Raw genomic sequence first — 26,146 nt, forward strand, 5'->3', positions numbered from 1 at the left:
ATGTGGTTCAGCATTTAGGAACCATCTTCCGATGTTTTGACATCCTAGAAAGCTTAAAATGTTGTTGTTTACTCAGGGGTTTTTAGGGTTACAATTACAGAATACGCTGGCCTCAAACTCACGACAGAAAATATGTCATAACCCCCCCACCACCACCACCACCACCACCACCATAGTTGAAACTGAAGACGGACAAATGTATACACATGTAGAGTCTGTTGTCTAAGGCACGCCGGTCACAGGCGATGGCTAAAAATGGAGGTATGTCTAAGCAAGAGTCTACACAGTTGAGAGGATCTGCGGTGAGCTCATGTGATGACACTCAGGCTGTACCTCTTTTCCCTGGGCGTCTCAGTCAGGCTGAACGCTCTCTGCTCTGCAACGAACAATAACAGTCACAAACAAAAGATTAGGCCAAGAGGTTCACGTCAGTACGATTAAAGGTATTTCAGAGAAGATGGACGGAAGTGATTAGAAACCATCACCGTTCATTACAACCAAGCTGGAGACAAATACAGGGATCAGAGAAAACATTGGGATCCAGTACATCCCAACAGAAAAAGAACAAAGGCCAGAAACCTCTGCCTCGGAAAAGGAGATGACAGCAGATTTGGAAAAACAAAAGCTAAGAGCAGAAATGACACGACGCCAAATGGAAGCATGACAAAACAAAACCAAAAAAACCTCCTCCCTCAAATGATCCACAAAAGTTGGGACTTTTCCTAAGCCTCAGTTTGTACTTGCCAAGCCTTTAACCAAAAAATATAAATAGTTTTTGGAAATCCAATTTATTATTAGGGGAAAATACAATCAAAGAGTGAAAAAAGGTCTGCTTTTGATCACTGGAAGAAAGAAAAAAAATGTCTTTAGGAAAGACACTGGTCTCCAACTCACCACCAAGAATTAAATCACAGAGCTGCACAATTTCAGCCAAAAAATTGATATTTTTTCAAGTAAATATTTTTATTACACTGCAAGATTAGAATTATTGTGTGAGTTCTTTATTTTGAGTTTTAAAACAACTCAATACCCTTTAACTGTGCAGCTCTTGATGCTCACCAGCCTGTCCCATGGTGCTCCAGAAAGAGAAAAGACAAGCCCTCACAGCTACCAACCAGCCAGCAGCGTCCAAGCTGTCACTTGACACTGACTTTGTACTTACTAACTTGGTTGAGACGAGAAAGCGATTTAGAAAGTGATAAAGCCTGAAGCAGAGAACGGCCGCTGCTGCTGATCGTGCCACCTACACAGAATAAAGCACGACTTTAACTTTCAGTTTCCTGCAGTCAGCCGTGATGAGCGCTGCTGTACCAGAGAGGGGCTCATAGAAGACACATTTTATAGAGCTTTGGTTGACTTGTTGAAAAGAATGTGGCCTGTTTGCCTGTTCAAGTGGCTTGTGAGAGGTCAAAATAAGAGGGGGTCAAAGAGGAAACAGGCTTGAAGGCTGCTCACCTTCTTCTAGGTCGGTGATGGCCATGTCTCGGTTGAGCAGGGGTCGTGAGGGCTTCGCCTTCGGGGAGGAGTAGGAGTACGAGCGCAGGCGAACTTCAGGGTCCTCAGAATTCTGAGTACAAAGACGCAAAGAGGGTAACAAGTTCAGTTCACAAAAAAGTCAAATGGAAAAAAAAACAGCAAAAGCCTCCAGCACAAACAATTCCAACTGACCTTTTGTCCACACTATTGAGCTGTTGACAGAATGAGCTTATCTCTTAATGACTGCCTGCAAAGTGGGGGTTGTCTGTTGTAAAACTTTAAATGTCTTATTTTGACTCCACTGAAGGCTTTCTAGTTTTTATTTTGGTAACTATTCATTAAAATGCCTGATGGACAAGCTTGATCATACTGTACATCAGAGGAGATGGAGCTCGTGTGGAGATGTACCTTGATAGTTTTGGGCGTGATGTCAGAGTGTGAGCGGTTAAAGTCAGGTGAGGCGTCAAAGGAGCCTCTCTCCTCTCCTGAGATGGAGTGCAGGATGGACCTGTGCTTTATGGATGAGCAGGGGTAGGAGTGTCCCAGTATGTCTTCATCCCCACTGTCACACTCTAAACTGGGGCTAGTTACACACAAAAACACACATGTGCAAAGGTTATGATGTGTTAAAATGCATAGCAGTTACTCTATATATTAAAAAAATGAAAGGACAATTAAACAGATGCTTAAAATCTCAGTGGAAAAACTAATCTTATCAGCAGGTTTTGACTGAAGAGAACACAGGTAGAAATATGTCATTTTTCCTTAAAAATACACAGATCTTCCACAACACTAATGTGGCAAAGATTCCTGTCAAAGTTTGGCCTAAATTACAACTGAGATTTACATTAACACTACTCTATAGCAAGCCAAGAGGGTCAATAACCCTCACTACAGGTGCTAGAAAAACGTTGTCAACACACTGAAACTGACGGTGTTGTGTAAGTGACAGTCACCATTTTCTGCGGTCGGCAAATCTTGGTATTTGCCATTTACTGATCCTTCTTGCGGGAAATATCTGCCCCACAGGCAACAATCAAGCAAACTTTCAGACACCCAAAAATCAGTCTTATATCCGGTTGTCTTATTTTGCTCACATTTTCTGTCTAATGTGAACTAAATCGGGCGTGAAACTACTTTCAAACTACAAAGGCTGGGGCTGTTTATATAGTATTAGTGTTTAAGAAATACACTTTTGTCTGAACTGTAAACTTTATGGCGTTTTTAACATAAATAGTTGATGGTGCCGGCAACTTTTTATTGCAAGTTTATTGTGCAAAAAGAAAGAAAAAGCTTTTTAATAAAAGAAAAACATACTTCCAGACCAACTTTACTTTATTTAGATTGCTTTTTTAAGTTAACAAAGCTCCCAATCACCATCTTAGAAAGATTGCAAGATCGGACACATTGAAAACAGCAAACCAGAAAAACAAACCTAAGATGTTTTCTTCTTACGGTGCAGCAAAAAGACATGAAGTCAGTCTGGTGTTTGTTTGTTTCTTTTTTGTAAAACAAGTTCATGTGTTCACATGCATCTCTGATCGTCTTCTTGAAATACTTCTGAATGATCACGGGCATCAAGTGTTTGATTGAGACATGCGTGTCTGTAGTATTATTCTGCTTTCAGCATCAGAGGACTGGTTAGGGAGGGGTCTGTCGTGTTGAGGTAGTTTGTTTTTCAGGTTGGTAGTTTCACTCTGCAAAGCGGTGATTTATAATATAACACTGCATCTAATTCATTACAGCCAGAGTTTGACATGTTCTTATCCTGATTTCTTATTTTATTATGTTACAAAACAATTACGTCTTGTATAATTCATTGTGCTTTCTACCTTTACATTAGAATGCAAGTTCAAATCCAAGAGAGATCAACTTTTTCAAATTTATTAATAAACTGCTAAAATTATGCAATTTATTAGGGATTAATTGGGAGTCTAACAAATACCAAAATTTAAATGCTTGCTATGATACATTTTGAATGTCTCACTTTTTTTTATTTGAATTATTGTGAGACATCATAAACTGTCTTGTAAATGTGTTTCTCAATTCCCTGACAGTCTTCACAGAATTGTAGTGAGAGTTTGAAAATGAATTTCAAACTGTTTCTCAACTTAGTCTGTAAGTTTGAGATAATTTGCAGCATTTGACTCAAAATATTAAAAATCTGACACCAATTAATGATACATTTTTACCTTTAAGTTACAGGAATTACGCAATTAATTGAACTGTGTATTTACATAATGAAATGCCAACAATAAATCTGGAAGTTAGGTTTGAACTGGAATGACTTGAGGGGGAAAGTATGCTTTTGCGTAAAAGCAACAACAGCTTCAACAAAAAGGTGTGTGTTTTACATTAGAGCCCAGGTTATAAACCACAAAGCAGCCAAAATCTTGCAATAAGCAAGAAGAGGAAAATATTTAGCTTGGAGCTTCTCAGACTGGTCTTTGAAGAGATGCCGTTAAACACTGTGTCAAACATAATGTTGAACACTCCACCCAAAAACCTTTTAGAATGTAAAACCAACAAATGCACATAACTTTTCGGAGATGAAAATAATATTAAAAGCCATGTGTGGTTATCACTGAAGCAGCATGGCCTTACCTCAGGCCCACGTTTGCATCTGACAGACTGCAATCTGTGCAGTTCAAACCAGGAGAGAGGGAGGTGTAGGTCTGCAGCTGACGTCTCTGCGCTTCCTCAGACAAACAAAGGGAAGTCAGGGGGGAGGAAGGAAAAGACGGGGAGGAAGCAAAGGGAGAGGGGGAAGACATGCGAGGGGACTGCTCCCTGTGATTGTCCAGGCCAGGAGCTTGGCTGTCCCTTGGCTCTTGATCGTCGGGTGATGGGGGGTAAGGGTTCTGAGAGCAATTCCCTGTATCAAAAGCGCTTGTAGAGAAGGAATTCCAACAGGAGATGCCAGCGTGGGATGGAAGAGAAACTTTTTCCTTCCCTGGGGGGCGATATCTTATGTCAGCGTCATCTACCTGCAGAGAAAAAATAATAGAAGGTTTAAAATAATAATTCTAATGAAAAATCTCATTAAAATCTGACTTTTAATGACCGATTATGAAGAACTCTCAAAGAGAGTAAAAATAGTTATGATCATTACAAAGTGTGTCTACTTTTTTGACGCATCACAAATAGAAGAAAACCAAAGGTCAAACAGACATACCTGGTCCACCAGCATGGCGTTGGCGTAAACTCGGTCTTGGCCGTGCATCATTGCTGACAGTCTGGCCACTGCAGCCAGCGTTGGGGATGAGGCTTGGCTCTCCCTTATGGACGGACTTTTCTCTACAATGAGCCACACAGACAGGGAGTTTTTCAGTTTTACATCTAGTTTCCACAGCAACAGCAAACGATTTCTCACAAACACGGGAAGTGACATCGACATCCTGGCCAGTTGCATGTCATTGTTCAGTACCAAGACTTTCTGTGTGAATGTGTCTCTGCCTGAATGGTACTTTATACATGTCTGCCATCCAGTGAGCATGTTTCTATCCAAGTCCGCTGCATTGAGGGGAACCCTTTCAACACAGTGGAGCCACTGTGAGGAGCAGCCTGGCTCTGCTGGAAAACATGAGAAAACACTTCTGTTCTCAAAATATACACACACAAATCCCCCAGGGGAAGCTGCTCTGCACAAAGTACACCTTCTCCACAACACACTTACTTTCAGATTTAAGACTAGAACCTAACATATGTACACAAACAAAGACTTTCTATATGCGGCCAGTCACAGCACGAGCCACAAAAAGCCTTTGAGGAGACGTTTACAGTTAAGAATTGTTGAAGCCTGTCTGCACAAAGAAGATAACGTTCTTTAAATGCCAGAACAAAAACAAATGTGAACATTTCCGTTTTAAATAGTACTGAAAGTACTTCAGCTTCAGATGAGGAGAAAAAAGGCAAAAACAACACACAGTAAGTGACAACGTTTTATCTTGTTTTATAGAGCTCAAGTTGTAATCATACTTTTATCCATCCCAGCACTCACAGTTAACTAACATCTTCAGGTTGTGTAGTTCTAAAGACAGATACTCCTTCTTATGTGGTTTGCTTACCTTACAGCTGGCTCTTTTTTCATAAAGGCACACCATTGACTTTAGAAATGTGTGCTTGCTGAGAGTAAATTGCCTTTGAAAGTTATCCTTCATCTAAGTTTGTAGTGCTGTGCTTTGATTCTGAATTTACATTTATTAACTTTTTTATTTTATTTCACAGCATTACCTTATTATAAAAATAAAAAATGCTCAATCAACTAATGAAGATGGTTGAATTGATTGATTTCTAATGATATTACTTCACTTGCTCCAAAAATTGAAAAATTGATTCATTATTTTTCCTTTAACTTTTGGTACTTGATACATTTTTGCTATGAAGGTTTTTGAAACAGTGTTCTGTCTATTTTACTGATATTGTATTATTTTTCAATCATATACATGATTTTTATAAGCAACATAATCTGCATATATTTTAGATAACTGACCTGCATTTGCCATGTTGATTTCTAAAATAGTTATTTTTTACATAATAATTAAGTAATTCATCTTTGTCATGTGCTTTCTTGATACCTATGGATTCTTAATTCTATCTGATAAAAGTTAGGAACCGGATAATGAAAAATCATGTAATAAAATGGTTATGGTAGAACAGGGTGGGTTTTTATAAGTTTGCTTCCTTCCACTCCCTTTCAAGCAATATTTATTTTTATGTTTAATAATCTTAAGTTTGATACGTCATTGTATGTAGAACTGATGGTTGTAATGTTTTTTTGTGTATTATTCTTATGTGATTGCTTGAAATAAACAATTTTAAATCAAATGAAATCGAATCAAATTTACAAGGGCCTGCAACATACGTCACTGAATAGTCTATGTCACATTAATGTGCCTTCACGCATAGATACGCACATTTTTAAGACTGTTTTGTTTTTTTCTACATACAAAAACATGCATCTATTAAAAGTTAAACCAGGTCGAACTTTCAACAATCAAGGACTCAGATTTGGTAATAACGTGTGGATGACGTCCTCTTTAATTCATGGAAGTGCCAACAATTTGTATATTAATCATGGAGGAGAAATTAATAACTGTGATTTGTGCCCAGCAGGAATTACAGGACACAACAAGTCTTTCATATGACGGAATTGAGCTGTGAAAGAAAAAGCCTGCAGAAAGATTTGCAAGATTTGCACCGCTTTGACATTTTGCACCAAGCCTCTACCAGCTGTAGGTGGTGGACAGTAAGCAGTAGAAAATCAAAAAAAGAAGCCCCTCCCTGCTTGTCCAGTGTGAGCAGCGTGTGCTAATAAACACGCGACACATGCCCTCTGTGAATGTAGCTTTAGACCATAAAGACGTTGCCGCTTCTATTTTGCATTCTTATAGTTTTTTTAAGCCTGAAGGCCCTTTCATGCAACATCTCAACACCTCAGCATTGTTCCTTGAAAAATAATCATTGAAAAAATTGTTTTCAAAGTGGTCTTTTAATCATAATTATAGCATTTTTAACCAACATTTTAAAATCTGTGTCGTTTTCTAGGACATAGTTTCTGCAGAGCGGCAGTAGTTCATTAAAAAATTCACCTCTGAGCTGTGGGTGGGACTGGTGGCGCAGAGTAAGCCTGTCTCCCTTCCCATCCTCTAATAAGTGTTATTAAACATCTAAACCAAACCAGGTTTGAGGAGAAAAAAGTGCAAAGGTAGCACTAAATATTGAGTATTTTTCCAAATCTGAATCATTTTGTATTGATGTGCACTACTAAAGAGAATCATTGTATCTTTCAGTTTGACATAACATTAATTAACAACAAAACTTTGTCAATTTCTGAATGTTGTCTTTTTGATTGAGTTTCTTCTCTGGTCTCCATGTTTTTTCATATTCAAAGTAGCATCCAGGTGAAGTATAATTCTCTGAATGATGATCCCATATTATGATGACCGGGCCACACCTTGAACAATGCAAGCTGAGCAAAATGACTACAAACATTTCCGTGCTGATGTTTCCACTGCATCCCTCAAACCTGTGACTGGAAAAAAAAACAACTCTTCTTGCTCTTCTTCAAAAGCAAATCAGCCGTTTGTGCGTCATTTTGTGACTGCCAGCGCAAAAGAATAGAGGAGTTGTGGCACGAGAGAAACAGAAAATAAATCAGAGCAACAATTGACTGTGCTTCCTGTGTGCAGCAAGTCCCATAAATCTGAGAGCCAACAGGGAGTCAAGCAGGCACTGATGAGGACGCCAGATGACTTCTGCATCAAAACCGCACGGAATTGAACCAAATTAAGTCCAGTTTTAGAAGCGCTATAAATATAACAATCAGTCCACATCCTCTTTCTTTCTTGAAATCACCAGTTATCTCTCAAAATGTCATATATTAGTGATCTTAAAAATACATTGATGAGACTTGCACTAATACATAAAGCTAAACCCTCTTTTTTTCTTTTTATGGGGCGTCCGATGTAGGTCAGTGTGCTGTTTGAAAGTAGACACCATTGCACATAAACCGGGGCCATGGACTTGACAGACAGACCTAATAGTTCAGATTCTGGTGCAATTCCAAAGCCGCAGCTGGCTGCCATGGGCTAAAATATTCACACACTTCTGACCATAAACACTGCCTCAGTGAGCATTACCAACAAGGTGTTAACATTAGTTAACTAGGAGAGTTCAACAAGTAGAAAGCTCCTATTCAGAAGAATAGAGTTCTGAAAATACGTAGCAGGCTGTCACCACTGAAACTGAGCTAGTTATGGGTTTCCAATAAAATATTTAAAAGAATGATTGAAGATCTATTTTTGTTACAATTGCATTTATGAAGGATGCTGTTTCTTTTAACATCAATCTGTAAATCAGAATAAAAGAAAAATGTGTCCTCACACAGTAGCTGGAGCAGCAGCAGAGGGGAAAAAGAGAAACCGGGAGTCTGCAGAGGCTCAGACAAAGACACCAGTCAGGGCCAGGTTTCCAGAACACGGTAGTTAAAAACACACAGAGTGACCCTGCAACCTGTGCACCCACCCCCAGGAGAAACAGATCAAGGAAGGCGAGATGGGGAGAAGGTAAGCAGAGCTACAACAAGGGCTTTTACTCAAGGCTAACCCCCATCAGGACCTATATAGTAAAGGCCAGAAATGAAAGATAAACACAATTAGTAACTGTATAAACTCCAGAGGTGGTTTATTATGAGTATAAAATAATTATTTGTTCATGCTCGATCTTCTCTTATGATGTAAGCTGCTCTTTAAACATCAAACTAAACATCTACCACTTTGAATAAAGCAGAATAAATGAGGATCAGAATTAAAATCAACAAGCCAAGTTGAATAAAATCGTAACAGGAGGTGCTTTTACCTTCTAAAAAGAGACAAAAATATTCTATTTTCAGGCTGTTTAAGTCTTTAAAGCCATTGAGATCCACAAAGTTATGACACTTGCAGCCAAACCTCGCTTTCCAAGCATCGCATATCAGTTATATTTACATTTAAATGCATCAAAAAGCCTAAGAGGTCCAAGGGGGGAAAAAAGAAGAGACCGAAAGAGCAATGGTCAGAGTGAAGACATAAACTTGCAGCTGTGAACACCTGAAATCACATTCACTTCTCATGCACATTGCTGCACATACTGAAGACTATTTGGATGGTTTTAATGTCTCATGTAGAAGGCCAGCGCGTCTTCTCTTTGGTGGGGAAGAGTGGACAGATAGAACACATCATATTTACTAATGTCAGTCACAGTTGGGAAGCAATTACACTGATAACCTTGCAGCCGTTTCTGGTAACGGATGAAGAAAAGATCCCTGGAGTTCAGCCATGCCCGTGTAAGACAGTCTTCTGTGCCTGTTTCCCGTTCAAATAAACACAGTTGTAATCAGTGTGCTTTTTATGGACCATGACTCAATTTCACCTGTTTGTGTTTATACCGCCTTTTGCTCAATGACAGCTGGAACAGCAAACCCACAATCCTGGACAGGAGGAAACGGGTCTATAAAACCTAAGTAAGACGGACCCTTACGGGGGTTGTCCCACATGGGTGCTGCAGGTTTTTGGGTCGTCAGAAGCCGTGGAGGGTCGTAGAGAGGAGCAGCTGGTGTGTCTTGCAGTTCCCTTAAGACTTGTATGGCCACCTCAAGGGACGTCATGAAAATGGAACGTCCCATTGTTGTGCGCATGGTAAGTGTATTGTGAGGTATTTGAAACGATAACATAAGTTGCACGCACGTATGACGTACAGATGATCCTGTCGTATGGTGCCCTGAAGCCACACTAGTCGTCAGTAAGGTGCGTGCACCGGCTCATTACTGACTGCTGGATACTCAAGGCGTGCAGGAGGTACGACAGTGCTTGTAGGATGCCTACTTAACTACTTCACCCTTGCATGTTGTTTAAAGTCCCACTCCAACTATATTTGTATCAATTTTAAAATTGTTCCCAGTGGTATTTCAGTTGTGATCATGCTGTTTTTAAAATCAAAAAGCCTGTGTAGTTTTTTTTAAGACATCTTTTCTGTGGAGCGGCAGCAGTTCATCTGAAATTCGCCTCAGATTTGTGGGCGGGACTGTTGGCACAGAAGTAACCCTCCACTAATATCCCATCATCACTTTGTTTACACTCTCTCCCGCTAGCTTCACAAACCCAAGCTAACATCAGCGGTTCAACAAAAAGGGTGACTAATATCGGAGCTATCCAGCCGTACAGTTTTGAGCCAGACAACAGCTCAGACGAGGAAAACAAAGATGTTAATACATCTATTTGTCTGCAAGTGGATGCATAGGAATCGATCAGAGCAGTGAGACTTTGGCCCCGCCCATTGTAGTTGATGCATCACAAAACGGGGAGCTTCTTCAAATGGAGGTTGTTGGGGGGGTTTTTTCTGATCCTGATCTGTCACAATTTGAATAAAGAAATACCCAGAAATGCAGCTTTAATCTTAAATTCTCCATCATGAGAAAAATGCTACAAAGCAATGTTAAAAACACCAAAAACACCATTTTCATTGGAGTGGGTCTTTAAATGTTTGCTATGACCTGTCGCCCACAACATGCCTTTAGAAAGAATGTGCATTTTTGTTCTACAAGCCCACTAACTGGTCTGCATCTACAACCTTGATATTTCGTGCAGACCCCCTGCATGACCAGCACAGGTGGTCCCATTTTTCGCCCATCTCCAGTCATAAGGGCAGTTGCGATAGAGGCATAATCAATAAGATGGACAGCTTGATGTTGAATTACTTTGAGAAACTCCATTAACTTTTAAATATGCACAGTAATCTACTGGCATTTAGTTCAGCTCCTTATAAGCAATCCAAGAATTCAGACACTTTAACTCTCAATGACACAAAAATAAAACTCAGAGCTTTTGAATACACAAAGGCACACACCTGAGAGGGCATTGACGGCCCATATATGCCGACAACAATGTGGCCCAAACACTCTGAAAGCCCCAAACTACTCAATCAACCTTGAGCGGACATTTGACATTCCCCAACACACTGTCAGCTATCAGGTTACATGACTGGCAAAGATTCAGCGACCTCACTGTGCCGAGCCTGGTGCTGGAGCAGAGGCCCGTGAGTAAGACTGCATAATGGAAACAGTCTAATTTTAACTTAATTGTTCCACAACGATTGGTCAAATGCAAACCGACTGAGCTGTTGGCAGCGCACCCTTCCATTTCCCATCTGGATCATAGGACGTCTGTCATTCTGCAGCAGACTTAAACATACTTCATCTGCTGCCATCTGAGAGTTGTATTAGTTCCTGAAAGTTAATGAAACTCACACTACTTGAAGGAGTAGATTCCATCCATCTTTTACCTTTCTTATCTGTTTTTCTCCGCATCCTCATCTTAGGAAACGAAGGCCAGGAATAGTTGAAGGGAGAGTCTGAGTCAGAATCCATGACTTTTGGTTTCAAGTTAAAAAAAAAAAAATCTTCATCCAGTTTTAAAATGTGTGACAAACACAGGATTACATCCTTTCCCACATGGCCGAGCAGATTCCAGATTAGCTGCAGCACTCACTCTGCATTTTCCAAAGCCCCCTCTGTAGACCCTGACACTTCAGGAGTGAGCCAGCATGTTCCCCTCCCCCTTAAACCCTCGCCTTTCCCCCTCCCAGACTGTCCGACAGATCTGGAACCGCACTTCTACCTCCGCAGCTCCCCTCTGTAACGCTTTTTTTCCCTGACAGCTCTGTTTTCAAATCTGTGTCAACTTCTGGGTGTTTGAGTCTTTCTCCGGCTCCCTCGGTCACTCATCTGCACTACTCAGAGCTGAGTGAGTGGGAGAGACATCAACACATGCTGACAGCAGCAGGGGGAGGAGGGTATTGACGGCCGGAAAGAGGGACTGAAGGAGCGAGGGAAGCAAAGTCAAAGATAGGTCTGACTTCAGAACCTGCAGTGAAGACAAACAAAAAAAAAAGCAGACAGCGCAGGGGAGGTGAGTTTCAGACGGCGGCGAATCATTAACCCGGTGAGGTCATGATTGTCTCTGAGACCCGCCGGGCTGCGGAGCTGCAACCCTAGAAGTCAAATTGGCTAAATCTGATGAATGTTTGTCGCAATCACGTAAATCATTATAATTTAGCTAATCGAGTGGAGAGGTGGGGCCGGCTGCCAGGTCAGCAGCCTCACCATGGAGACAGCAGCAGGAGCTGCCGCTGCTTTCCTCTCCCCGTGTTGATTCTCCTCGTCTTTTTCCGCCTCCCGCCAGCCCCAAGGAGCACAGGGCTCCGTTTGTAGCAGCAAGGTTGCCAGTGAAATGGGGCAAACGGGGCAGTAAAGAAACTTTAAGAGACAAATCGAACAATGCGGAGAGAGGCCAAATGAGGGGTTATGAACACACATGAAATTCAGGAATGCGATTAAAAAAAAAAAAAAAAGGATAACGAAAAAAAGAGGGATTTAGTGGGAGAAGACTGCAGAGAAAAGTTTCAGTGTGTACATGGAGATGAGTGGTGGAGTGTGTTGGCACTGTGCTGGTGAACATTAATGCTGCCTTTGTGGGGTCTGTGCGAGCTTTAATCCCTTTTTCCGTTCCCCAATTAGATCCCCCAGTCGAGGTGGGGGGCTCTTGTTGACGCTCCTGGCGTTGCACTTATCGTCTCTTGTCACCTTGCCAAACTATCCATATCATAAATCCCTTTTCCCTGCTCCACACACACACACACTACACACACCTCCCACTTTTACACTCTTCCCTTCTCTCCCTGGGGATCTAAACAAGCTGCTGGAAAACTGCATTCAGCAAAGCCTTGGCAACCCCCCATTCAGCCACAACCCCCCCCTATTTTTTTTCACTTCCTTATACTGGTCGCCCCCTTTGGAGCACTCTTTCCCGCTGCATTCTTCCTCTTGAAGACACACACACTGACAAAGTCCCGTCCATTCTTTAGCTTTGAAAGCAAAGATCTTCAGGATGAAGACGCTGTTGCTGTTTACTCACTAATAGCTGACCTGGGAAGATGGCATGGAGGGAGGGACAAAGGTGTGCAAGACTGTGCGTTTATGGGGTTTGGTTAGGGCGGGGTCATTAAATATCTGAGGTATGAAGTGGCAGGCCTTTTAGGAGAGAAAGTTCAAATAAATTAGGATTATTCCGTGTTTTGTCTTCCAAATATTTATCTTTAAAACTCTTAAAGAGGAATAAACACATACACACACACAAACTAAAAAAAATGAAATGCAAGTAAAATAAAGCGATTTAAGCTGAAGAAATGAAGGATGACAAGCAGACAGGAGGAGCATGGCACTTATGCTCTAAATTCCACATCTCTGTCTGAGTCCCAGCTACACAAGTTCTATCTGTCTATTTCATGACGCACAAGCTGGAATTGAGCTTTATACTTAAATACTGAGTGTAAAAAAAGCAACGGACTCGTAAAAAAAATGCAAAGGCTCATTGCTGCCGTTTAAAGACCCTCTCCGATCATCTTATGATCTATTGTAACGCGTTCCCAGTAGTCTTCTAATTATGATTATGCCATTTTTAGCCAAAACCAAAAAACATGACGTAGTTTCTGCAGAGCGCCAGTAGTTCATTAGAAATTCACCTTATGGGCGAGACTTGGCGCAGAGGAAGCCACCAGCCAATGGGGGTGCTGTTTCCCATCATTTATTGTTTTTACGTGATCTCTCACTAGCTGACAGCCCTTTACAACCCCAACATAACATCAGCGGTGCAACAAAGACATTAATGGATCTGTTGGTCTGCAAGCAGATGCATCAGAATGGTGAAGTGGCGAGCTGGTAGCCCACCGATTGTAGCAGCGACGTCACTGCTACAAGACTTTTCCAATTGCATTTTTTCACCTGATTTATCACAATTTTTAATAAAGAAATACTCAGAAATGAACTTTTACGCTTACTTTTTTTTCTTTATATATGTCCTCCATCATGAGAAAAATGCTACAACGAACATATTAAAAACACCTAAAACCGGATTTTTATCTGCTTGGGTCTTTAATGAAAACTTTAAAGTCTCCAAAAGTTCAAGTCAATACCCTCATCCCGTCCTTTCAGTGAGATGAATTCAAAGGACCGTTAATATTTTCTCAGAGCCACTAAAGATGTCTGAAGGGGTCAAATGAGGTCACGGGAAGGCATTTGTCGAGGATTACAGCGAAAATATGCAAATGTAGTCAACAAGCACGCAAACACAGAGGATGTAAACGTCAGTGCCGGTTAGCACAGAAAACGACACCAGCCACAAGATGTTAAGAATAAAGATGTCCGGGGCCAAGTATTATGGAGCTTTAAGCCTCAACTTATAACCACAACATTCTTACACGGAGGCATCAGTCTCAGTGTAGCAGCACATGCCAATTATTAACCCACAGGATGTTCCTGCTCTCCGGTACTTTACTTTACTGTCCAGAGAATGATCAGAGTGAAGCGCTTCAGCCAACTGGATCAAAGTTGCTGTAGATCATTAGCGCTTTCCTGCTCTGCTGTCAGAAACGCCAGAACGCTCTCTGAATGTTACTTTACTTTTTCAAATGGTGGCACATCCACTGCAATCAGAGTGATGAGACTGCAACTGCTCCAAACCAGAAGGCCAGACAAGTCAGCAGCCTGAAATGTGATCCTAAAGTCAGCGGGGAGATGTGTTCGGCTTAACGCCGAGCTTCAAGTTCTCCACAGGAAACAAAGCATTTCCATGCTTCTATATGAGAAGCTACTGGATAACCTCAGACGACTAAAAAAACAGCTTATACCAGAGTTCCTCCCCCTTTACCGGCAAAAGTTTGTTATGGAATGAAACCCGGTGAGTGCCACAAAGTCCCACCTTACCATTTAGAAAAATACACTTTTTTTATGTCTATCTGGCCATTAAGCCATTTATTCATAAAATCTTTTAATTATAACAGTGCTACATTTTTCTATATATAACATTTTAACTTGCGTTACTGTTATTTATTTTTCATTCTTTTATTTATTTTTATGGCACCTTAAATTGACCGCAGTCGCTGTACATAAATAACGCGGAAACATCCAAAATAAAAAAGGGTTTAAAACAATTACAGCTAAAAAGCATAATTAAGCGTCATAAAACATAAAAATACAAGATAAAAGCAAAAGAAAACCAATAAAAACAGTCAAACCCAGCAGCAGAGCAGAGTCTTTCTGTTGTGTCAAAGGCCTGGCAATAAAAAAATTAATTAAAAAAAAAAAGTTTTGAGAATATTTTAAACTGCAGCACACACAAGTTCCTTTTCCAAATAAAATACACCAAATCCTCCAGCTGCAGCAGATTTGGTTGAATTAAAAATGCAAAGCATGAATTTTCTATTGTTTGATTTTGGTGCCTTTTCTCCTATTACCATCAAATGTAAACATGACAAAATTGTTGTAGAAATCCAGTTACTTTTTACAACTTAATGTGATTAAAAACTTTAAGAACTTTGCCTCTGAACCGCAGCTAGAATGCATTATGGAGCAGAATAAAAGAATATGTATCCTTTTATGTATTCTAAGAAAACCTCTTAAACGTTTTACCATCATTGTGATCAGTTATCTGACAAACACAAAACTGAAATGACTACAACAAATTAGCCAAAACGACAAACCCTGTTGGTTGTAATTGTTTGAATTTGTCTTTAAAGCCAAAAAGCCACAATGGGGGGGGGGGGGTGGTGAAGGAGCTGCATGTGGCTCTGGAACCTCAGGCTCCTGGCCTAAACAAACGTAACCCTACTTACCTTACTAAACTGCACGATCCACATGTACTAAAGTGAAAGTGACCTCAAAAAAAGGCGGAAGATCTTAACTTTTTTACCTGAGTCAGACTGTGACGGGTCGTCTTCTTCATCCTCCTCATTCAGGCAAAACATCAGCGGCTCATCGATGTCCTCAGAATAGAAACTAGGAAGCTTTTGTGTAACAGCAGACATAAAAAAAAAAAGTTAGACTTTTTGCTTCAAGAGAGCCAAAAAGACAAAGAGCACAAGAGATCTGTAGCAGCGTGTGTGAGTGACAGATGAATGAGTTAAGCATGTGTAGTGGAGCAAACAGGTCCTATTGGATGACCAGAGTCATGTGCCACACCTGTCAAAACATTAAACACAGATCTGACTGCGTACAACGTTAGCTATTCACTGCTGCAAGCAAGGTGCCAACTCCAACACCTTCAGAATACTGGCGAAACAAATGTGAAGCACCCTCACCACAGTCTGACCCAGGCTGCAGATGTTCTGCTAAACTTTGTCAGGACCTGTTCTGGTCACATTTAAGAGCTTTTCCTGTGTTGTTTACTCACATTGTCCTCAGCAGCTTTTTCCCCATTAATGCCAGAGAACAGCTCTGAAAGAGGAGAAGGCAGACTTCACAAAAGGGTCCAGTGTGGAAATGACAGCACATTAAAGTCCTAACATTATTTTTCTCTGGGGGCTTTTTACTGTTTGGCCTTAATCTTCCTTCTTTTTAGGCAACTTATACATTTGGGGCAGATCAAAGAGCCCAAGCACATGACCGCTCTCCAGAAACAAAGCAGTGACAAACACGCAGCGGTTGGTTTGATCTGTGACCTACTGCTGTAAATGTGGGAGAAGAAAAAAGATGGAAGGGGCAGCAGAAACACACACACACAAAAAGAAACAAAGCATTAAAACAAAAGAAACCTGAACTCGAGAAGGAAAAAAAAAAGGAAAAACCTGAAAGTCGACCACAACATCAAAAAAATACAATCCTAGATGGATGTAAATTAATGTATATCAAGTACACGTTTGGTCTGGAAGGACTCTTTGTTTGCATTTCTTTGACCTACAGTACATTACAAAGAGAGTGAAAGAAATTCCAACAGCAAATCCAAACCCCCAACAACGTGAAAGGAAAGGTTTTAGACTTCGGGAGAAAGCAGGTGTAATTTGAGGAAACCCGTGCAGGCATGAGCAAAACATGCAGACTCTGCAATGACAAGGTCACAGGACTGGATCAAATCTGGGAAGTTTCTTGGTACGAGGCAATAGAAAACAAATTTACTGTTTAAACTAAACATGTTCAAAATTCAGTAGTCCTGGATAGCATGTTTTTCTTTGTCTTTTTTGGGGGGTTGGAGGGTTAAATAGTAAATTTGAAGACAGATTTAATGCCCAACAAGCGGAAAGCTGTTTCCTCATGAGTTTGTAAAATACCTGCAGTACCCAACAAGGCCACTAGATGGAAGTATATTACCAAAACTATCTGCTCAGGTTTTGTGGTCCATCTTTGAAAATAGGTTACTTAGACTTCTTGTATTACTTTAAAATGTGTTACCACTGTCTTCAGGATCATCCACCAGTTCTTCCTTCCCATAGATGGTCTTTGGACTTTCCCGTCTAAGTGCTTTGATCTGCAAACAACACATTTTTTACATTTTATTTTTGAAAAACAGATATAAAAACTCTTTAAATGTGGCAGGTGATGTCTTCGGGATAATACTAATGCAATACATTGTATTTACTAGTCATCAGCTACTTGCTACAAGAAAATAAAATCGTAATTTTTCTGTTTTTTTCAGGCCCACTTTGTTCTTAACTTGATCTGTTTAATCAGATAAAAGCCATTTAAGCTCATCTATAAAATCCCTTTTTCATTACCTCTTTGAGGAAGTCCATGTCTCTGAGTCTGTGTCTCAGAATTAGGATGTGAGCGCGCCGGCTCTGCGGTGCGCTCCACCTCGGGTTTTGTCGGGCAGTCAGCGTCAGGTTTCCCGTGTCATGACAAAACCTTAGCAAGCGAGACTGGTCTACCCACACCTGAGACAGACCAGCTGGGGGTGTGGCTAAAGGGTTGGGTGGCCTGCATTATGAAAAAAAAAAAAAAAAAACATAGTTAACTCACCTAAACAAAAATAAATATAACATTTGGGGTGAAATTTGGTTTTATCCCTTCAGCAAAACACAAAATCCCAAAATATTAGAGAAGGGAAGAGACTAAGGACACTCCTACTTTGTCACAAAATGATGTGATGAAAATTAAAATGTTTTATTAGTATTTATAAGAAATTTGTAAAAAATTGTTTGCATTTGCTAGTCTATAACGAGTGAACTAATTTACCAGTAGAAGATAGAAGAACTGTTGAACCTGGTTAATGCAGTGACGTAATAATCTGAATGTCCCAAATTACATCTGAACAACATTCAAAATCACCATTTGTTTCCTGTGTGCAAATTCTGGAGAAAGCACAAAGAATTCTGAAAAACTGAAAGGGAAGTGAATACAATTAATTGATAGTAGAGGTCAAAATGTCAGAACAAACCAATTAAAAGCTGAATCTGATGAAAATAGAATGGGACCATTTGAAAAAGTTAAGATCATTTAGGAAATTGCCTTTGTTTGGGTTAAAAATGTATTGAATCTGGCAAAAAAAAAAGAGGTTACACAACAATAAATTCAACTTTAACACATGAAACAGTGGAAATATGATGCTCAAGAAGCGGGCTAATCAAATTTTCCAAAGGGATTTGATAATATAATATAAAAATCATTTTAGATCAAGGTGTTAAGTAAAAAGCTTTGTTTTATTCTTGTATATTAACTTGTGCAAGAGTGTAAAAAAAAGTTCCAATCATTGTTGGACATGTGGCTTCATCTCAGGGGATAACAAGGGAAAATTGAATTTTTCTAAGTCTTAGTAACATTTCTAACATTTCTCTCTTTATCAGTCAAAATAAAAGTAGGTTTGTTCACAAGAAAACCTTTTTACTGGAAGAGAAAAAACCTTCCCAACAAAGTTTTGCTTAAAGATAAAACTATTCTCACCTACATCACCTCAAAATCTAACCGAAAAACTATTTACCAAAGAAAAAATATATTTTTTTTCGAAAAAATGGTTTTATAAATCAACACAAGACTTTTTTTTATAAAAGAAAATATATTGCTGTTCAGGCATTCCAATACGTTTTTCTATCAATATTGTATATAATCTACAAACTCAAAGTAAAATATTTGAGGAAATCTGTGATCCACACACACGTCACTCCTTCAAAAGGCTTGAAAACTTACTCCAAAAGCAGCTTTAGGAGCTGAGTGCTGCCTGCTTTCTGGGCCAGCTGCAGGGGGGTGACGCCTTCTTCATTTGGGAGATTGACAGCCATCAACCCCCCAGGTTGGCAAAGCAGCAGCTCTGCAAGCCGATAGAGACCCCATCGCACAGCCAGGTGGAGGGGGGATTCTCTGGGACTGCAATCTGGTGATTAAAGAAATGGCTAGGAAAAACATCGTTTTTATCAATGTACAACAAAAATCATGAAGCAAGGTTAAAATATTGTGCTAAATAACAAATCTTTAAAAAGCTTCCTATTTTAGTTTCATCTGAACATTTGTAACCATCTGACCAGCCTTCAAAGTTCTTTAAAAAGCTTTTATTTCTGCGTTTGCATAAAGTTTAAAGAGAGTCACTGAGGACTGAGCAGCTGCAAGATTAACAATTCATAAGGCTTTTACTTCTTCTCACTCCTTTTCGGATTTATCTTTTTTTTAATTTAATCTTGTCCTATTTTTCCTTTCAAAGTATATGTCCAAAATAAAATATTATCATCATCAAGATTAAGAGGAGATTTTTGGATGGCATCCCGTCTCCTGTTTTCTACATAAACACCGTTATGCACTCAACAAAGTCAGCGAGATTTCCCAACAGGGAACCAGGTTAAAGCCCTGGAATGACTGGCCATTGAGAGACTGAAGTAGAGAAATTGACATGGGTTTCGCTATTTTATAGCTTTATATTGAGTTCAAGAAACATCATCGTCATCTATTCTCTGTGCGATTCGTCAAAGGTGGATCACAAAGTTAACAGTGAACGTGTTAACTTGGTAAGAAGCTTCAAAAAAGGTACATGCATACTGAATGGTTGAATACTTCGCAAATAAATAAAACATCAACAGAAACTACACTTTGAAATAGTTTATAACTTTAGACAGAGGTTCACACAACTTCCTTTCAAAATAAAATACACCCTGTTTCACATAGGTTCGTCTCAATGCAGCAAATGTAGGTGGTGTAAGACAGCAGTGATTCAAAAAATATATATTTATTTTACTGTCTGTAGTGCATCTAAGCCAGAAACATGTAAAGCTAATAAACCTAAATGACTGTTTCTATTACGCAAGTGACCTTTCCTGTATGTTTTAAAAATAGAAATCTGGTGCGCCTTAAGTATGAATTCCGGTTGATGGATTGTTGGAGTACAGCTATCATAGTCAGGAACCTTGCAGACTGTGAAAGAAGTCTGAGTATGTGTACTTTTATTTACTTTACTACTTACTTTTAACTTTACAATGACTTTTTAAAATTAAAACCTTTTTATTTTCCTCTAACCAGACAGTGAAGGGGTAAAAGAGTCGCATGTGGCTCCGGAGCCTCAGGATGCAGACCGCTGACTTAAAACATAACAGTAAAACACTGAGATTTCATCCTTGAGGAGGATGTGGAAGAGGGCGACACGTACATGTGTGTGAAGGCTGGGCCGCTCAATTAAAGGAATGCTGACTGACATTTTTTACACTACATGATGATTAAACATCAACTTTAAATTAGAAGAATCAAAAGAAAAAACTGTCTTGTGGTGAAATGAACTGAAATGAGCAATTACCTTTAAAATAACAGTCACAATGTCCTCTTGATGAAACAGAAATGTTTATGAGATGTAAGTTTTTCTTCTTCAGAACCTCAAACCTCAAATCCTCAGTTCCCAAAATGCAAATTGTTGCTAAAATAATAAAGGAGGGCTCACAAAGGTCTTGTTCCAAATTCAAAATAAGCTAAGAATTAGATGAAAGGAAAACGTCTCACTTTTAATATTTAATGTTATCCACGATTGACTGTGGAAAAATAGGAATCTAACTTTGCTGGGATTTGCAGTTTTTCCCAGCGTCTTCATCTCTTGGGTTGTATAACTGAGACGCATGACGCATCATCAGGGGAGCGATGGTATTATTTCATCCAATTAACTGCAGGCATTAAGAAGGAAACGCTGCAATGAAACAGACTTCCATAACAAAATTAGCTCTAAATCCAGTTTATTAGTGTAGGTGGGCGGGAGGGGGGTCACGCAAACAGACAGACGACGGCATCTCGTGGTCCGAGCATTAAAAACACGCACGCTCACCTATAGATGGGGGCGCTTCTCAATGGAAAGGCTTTAATAACCACATTACACGCTGCCTAATTGGCTTTGATCAAACTGACAGAACACATGCGACCATGTTCACTTCCGAATGGAATCCATTGAGCGTAGAAATTAGAATGATGGTGATGGTGGTGGTGGGGGGGTTAGAGAAGTTCAGGCCTCTTCCACGTGTGACGTAAGATTTTTTCCAAGTTTGGAAAATTCGTCTGGAGAAAAAAAAAATCCTGCTTCTGTTGGCGAAGACACCTAATTCGCAAATAAAAATGTGACCTTCAGTTAGGTCTGGATAAAAGAATTTTCCTTTGGTAAAATCCTGATGTCTAGAACATTAGGAAAGTACTGTTTCCAACAATAATATATGACTAACTAAATGCAACATTTTTATTAATCTGGTCATTAAAATTTGTGATTTAATCAAGAAAAATCAGCAAACGTTTACTCATAAATCTAAATTAGTAGTTTTCTTCTGATATTTCCTTAATAAAAATTCCAGATTTTTTAATATGTGGGTTCTGGCGAATACTGTGAACATTTTAACGCTCTGCTCTCACCATTTCCACTGTGGGTCCCCAGTACATTCCACTGTGAGGGGAAGTCCAGGTTGGCCATTGCCAGAGCGACTCTACGATCCACCGCCCAGCGAGAGCTCTCCTGACTCAGGCCAAAGAGGCTGCTCAGCTCCTTATGGTCTGTGGAGCTCAAGCAATGTCCATGAACAACAAGGTGTTCGGCCATCTCCTAAGAAAACGAAAAAATCAAAAAGTAATCAAAGTAACAAATCAAAAACTGTTGGAAATTTGAACCACTACTTTTAAAATATGTGCCACAAAAGCTTTTTTTTTATCATTTATTATGAATCTGTTAATTATGTTTATCATTTCACAAGTCACATTTTTTACCTAAATATTATATTCTTCAAGGATTTTCCTGGAAAATCCCACTTTTTGTGACGATAGCAGTTTATTTTGTAGTATAGAGCCTTCACGCCTTAAAGATGGACGAAGCTAAAGGTTTGCAGCTTCCATCTATTTGACATTTTAATGGGTGGTACACAAAACCTACACTTTCAACCAGCTGCAGATATTTTACAGAAAAGGAAAATTCAATGACATAAAGTTGCTGATTTGCAACTTTTTACAGCAAAACAATAAGAAACTTTCCAACAGAAAATACTCCTCTGTCTTATAGAGAAATACACAATGAATCATGACCGAATAAAAAAACTAAAAAGGATTCATTGTTTTGCCTTGTATGATCAGATTAAGTTATCACTTGTTAAAATTGCATTCCATGAAAAAGACCTTATAGTGTTACTTTTATAGAATTTAAAAGACATCAGAAACAACTTCTACAAACTTTGTTTCATTGAATCTTTATCCTTTGTAAAATATCTACAGACATTTTAAGAATGTCCATTTGTACTTCATTTTACATATGAGCATTTTAATTTGAAAAATAGATTTTCCAGGAATCTTACAAAAAAATCAAACGCCAACTCCGTCCTCGTACAGACGGGTCTGGGAAAACCTTGTTTGACATTAAACCGCTCCATGGCCTAAAAAAGGTTGGGGACCACTTTCATTGCAGGGATCCAGGGAACTGACTCTTACCTGAGCGTCGTCGGACACATACTCTAATGAAGACTCACCAGCCCAGGTGAGAGGCATGTTATCAGAGCACAGGTAGGCCTGGACAGAGACCATCTCAGGCAGGTTATGTCCTACAGAGATGCAACAAAAGCTGGATTTTTATAGAAATACAGTAAGATGGATTCAGGATTATATTATCTTTCTTTCCAAGACAGGAAACAGAAGAAAATGTTTAATTTAAGATTAAAGAAGTATAAGACGATCTATGGAAAACATGATGATAATAAAAATAAAATAAAGCGATATTATGTTTTTAAGACTTTTTGTTTTCCTTGCAGTGTGTTGTAAAGATTATGTAAAACTACAAAATAAAGGAATGTTTTTACTGGGTTTAAATGTTTGTTTTTTAATATACGCATCAATATATTTGATTCTAAAAGTTTTTCACGTTTTTATTGACATGTTTTGCCATGTTAAGGTAAATCCAACACCAAACGTCCTAATGAACTCACCCTCTATCATAGCCCAGACAAAAAGTACAGTTTTTTAATCATCGATGCAATTTTATTTAAGCTATGAAAATGTACTTTTAGTGTGAATGAATTTACTGAAGCACATCTGATCTGAATTTTCTTATTTGACGTGTTTCTGACTCATCTTTAAAATGTGATTTTTTTTTTAGACAAAGGTCAGGTTTTATTTCTTTGTCCTTTAACAAACAGGATCATAACATATTTAAGTCATGTGATCTTGTTTTGGGAGCACTTTGCAGCCTTTCACGAAGATTATTGTCACATAAAAACAAAGACATATTTTAAGTACTATGAAAAATAATTTTAATAACCTTCCCAAAGACTTTAATTTAGAAATACTAGAATTCTGTTGTCAGATTGGACTTTCTCTCCTTTTTGTATTTAAGCTGAGACATTATCCTTTCAGTCTGGATCTGCCATAGAGCTTAGAGTCTGCAGAACAGCATCTTATCAGCTTGTATCTCAGAGATTCAGTAATGTTCAAACATTTGTCATGGAAGCTGTTTCCTTTCTGAAGGGAAGCTGATAAGATTCAGAGCCACCTTAAAAAAAAAGTCTGGCGTTCATATTTTCAATAAGAGGACGCCAGACACGAGTGAAATCTGGGATTGCCACAACATAACTCCTGAAAAGGAACATCAGTAAAATATCACAGATGAACATGAGTATACCAGGCACAATGAAGCAGAGCATGACATCATTCTCAGCCCTGGTTACATGGACCAGCGTGGACCCATCCAAAACGATATACACCTCAACATCCTCTGGCACCGAGTCCAAGCCCTCCAGCAGTGCAAACACCTTTGCTTCACCCTGAAATGAAGAAAAATAGGACACGCAGAGAGAATAACAGAGAGGTAAGACAGCAGAAGCACAAGTCTTAAGTGTACTCGTCTATTTTACACTTGATTCTGATTTATCGTCCCACATTTCTGGACAAATCCATCAAATCCCTGACAACATTCCTCCAGGGTACAATAAAACATGCCCTCTCTATGAAAGAAGGAATGCTTTGTGTGTCATCTGCAAAAGCCCGCTGGGATTCCAACAAGCCAGAAAATATTTAATTTTGCTTTTAAAGAGATAACCAGCAAAACGTTTATGAGATTAATGAAAGTATCTGAAGGATAAACCCATGGATCAACACTTTTAGAGAGCCTGTAATAAGAAAACGTGAAAGCATGAACAAATTAAAACAAGGATTAGATTAAAAATGTTTTGTTGATATTTTTGTTTTATGATTAGGATCAGATGTACAAAAGAAAAGCAAACTCTCCTTTAGATCTGCGATTTATTGTCAAGTAAAATAAAAAAAAGTCTGACTCTGTTCTTTTAGGGCAACATTCAGCAGACAAACCTAAACCAAAGCAGCTGTTGGTCTTGGCAACTACAAAAGCTTAGTAATAATATGAGAAAAAGCTCAATAAGTACCCATGACTTTCCTTACTGTCACTCTAAAAAGGCTCATTACAACCAGGTGTGCCTTATTACCTGCCGCTTCACAAGCTGCATATCTGAAAGCTTCATAAAACCATTTTCAAACCGTCTGGAATTCTGCGTTTTACTGTGAGAGTTCATGCCTGGAAAATGCTCAAGCAAAAAATTCCATCCGACTCTGCAGGCATCACTCCGAACAATCAATACTAAAGCATATGGCAACACAGCAGAAGACTGGAATTGTGTGGTTTGTTTCAAAGAGGTCCAGCAGAAATCCTCTGTTGTTAAAAAGGAACATCACGTTCACAAAACTGCATCTGACAAAACAAGACTTTTGGAGGGATGAGGAGGAAGGAATGAACGGTTTTGTGGCAGGTCAAAAACAGAGCCTTTAAACAGAAACAGCTATGGCGAGGCACGGTGGAGGGGGGGGGGGGTTTGGCATTTTTCGCAAGTACATTGTGTTTTCATATAATGCCACTTCCCTTGTGAAGCCAAAAACTTGCACACATTTAAATGAGCTTGTTTGCCCCTGAAACCTGTCTTTGCTTCTGTGGTTCATTTGGGTTCACAGCTCAAATTCATGTCCCCCTCTCCAGCCTCAGACCTCCTTCAGGTTACGTCTGTGTCTGCTTTTTCTCCTGCCCAATCTCAGATCTCAGTATCATCACCCTTTGAAAAATTCCAGATATTACAGTGATGATCCACTTCCTTATGAGTACATCATTCTTCGTTTTCTTCTTCACATGATGCCTGCTTCACTGTAGATTCCATGTTTTTGGTTTACCCGTATTTTCCGGACTATAAGTCGCTCCGGAGTATAAGTCGCACCAGCCCAAAAATGCATTATGAAGTAGAAAAAAACACATAAGTCGCACTGGACTATAAGTCGCATTTTGACGGGAAATTTATTTGACAAAATCTGAGACCAAGAACTAATAACTTGCACAAACTCATATGACACAATCATAGCAGACTGCTTATCTCATAATTTCACAGTAATTCTTTCTCAAACCTATTTATTTATTCTTTTCATGAAGCATCATTGGCCAACTAATATTCTGTTTTCATCCTGTTTTTGTAGAAACAATTGTCGTTTTTATTGCATTTCTGAATCTATAAAATCATTGGAAAATAGAATATTATGTTGTTAGCCTTCAAGATCTTACTGTAAAAAACGGTTTGCTGATTCTCTGAGTCACTTAACATACTCTTAACACTTAACATACTTCATACATCAAATTTAGCCAGAAACATCATCTCTGTTCCTCACAAATGAACATAACAGGAGGGTTAACAATGTATTTATTTCAATTTATTTCTAATATAAGTCGCTGCGGAGTATAAGTCGCACCCCTTGCCAAACTATGAAAAAAAGGGCGACTTATAGTCCGAAAAATACGGTAGTTCTTAGTTTCAAACACTGTTTGGCTTTCACTTTATTTAATGTAAACAAAGTCAAGACCTGGTAGAGAGGAAACTACAATCTAGAGCTGCA

At 39.2% G+C, this 26,146-nt stretch overlaps 1 protein-coding gene across 6 annotated transcripts in view; it reads right to left on the reverse strand.

The window, feature by feature from the left end:
- Positions 1 to 26,146, reverse strand: part of LOC101175242 (rho guanine nucleotide exchange factor 28) — a 49,944-nt gene that overhangs the window by 17,072 nt on the left and 6,726 nt on the right. For 2 of the 6 annotated variants that reach the window (XM_023958920.1, XM_023958918.1), the window contains exons 3-16: positions 23,883 to 24,024; positions 22,700 to 22,809; positions 21,641 to 21,827; positions 18,965 to 19,148; positions 17,557 to 17,758; positions 17,234 to 17,309; positions 16,239 to 16,282; positions 15,759 to 15,852; positions 4,652 to 4,773; positions 4,081 to 4,463; positions 1,885 to 2,059; positions 1,456 to 1,567; positions 1,163 to 1,243; positions 334 to 376 (exon numbers count right to left, since the gene is read on the reverse strand). In XM_023958920.1, coding sequence (XP_023814688.1) covers positions 334 to 376; positions 1,163 to 1,243; positions 1,456 to 1,567; positions 1,885 to 2,059; positions 4,081 to 4,463; positions 4,652 to 4,773; positions 15,759 to 15,852; positions 16,239 to 16,282; positions 17,234 to 17,309; positions 17,557 to 17,758; positions 18,965 to 19,148; positions 21,641 to 21,827; positions 22,700 to 22,809; positions 23,883 to 24,024 — 1,955 coding nt within the window. Of the gene's footprint in view, positions 1 to 333; positions 377 to 1,162; positions 1,244 to 1,455; positions 1,568 to 1,884; positions 2,060 to 4,080; positions 4,464 to 4,651; positions 4,774 to 11,295; positions 11,757 to 15,758; positions 15,853 to 16,238; positions 16,283 to 17,233; positions 17,310 to 17,556; positions 17,759 to 18,964; positions 19,149 to 21,640; positions 21,828 to 22,699; positions 22,810 to 23,882; positions 24,025 to 26,146 lie in introns of those variants that run through there. The other 4 variants (XM_023958921.1, XM_023958919.1, XM_023958922.1 and 1 more) reach the window with 3 other exon arrangements.

This window comes from Oryzias latipes, chromosome 9 (assembly GCF_002234675.1).
Source record: "Oryzias latipes chromosome 9, ASM223467v1".
Classification (NCBI taxonomy): domain Eukaryota; kingdom Metazoa; phylum Chordata; class Actinopteri; order Beloniformes; family Adrianichthyidae; genus Oryzias; species Oryzias latipes.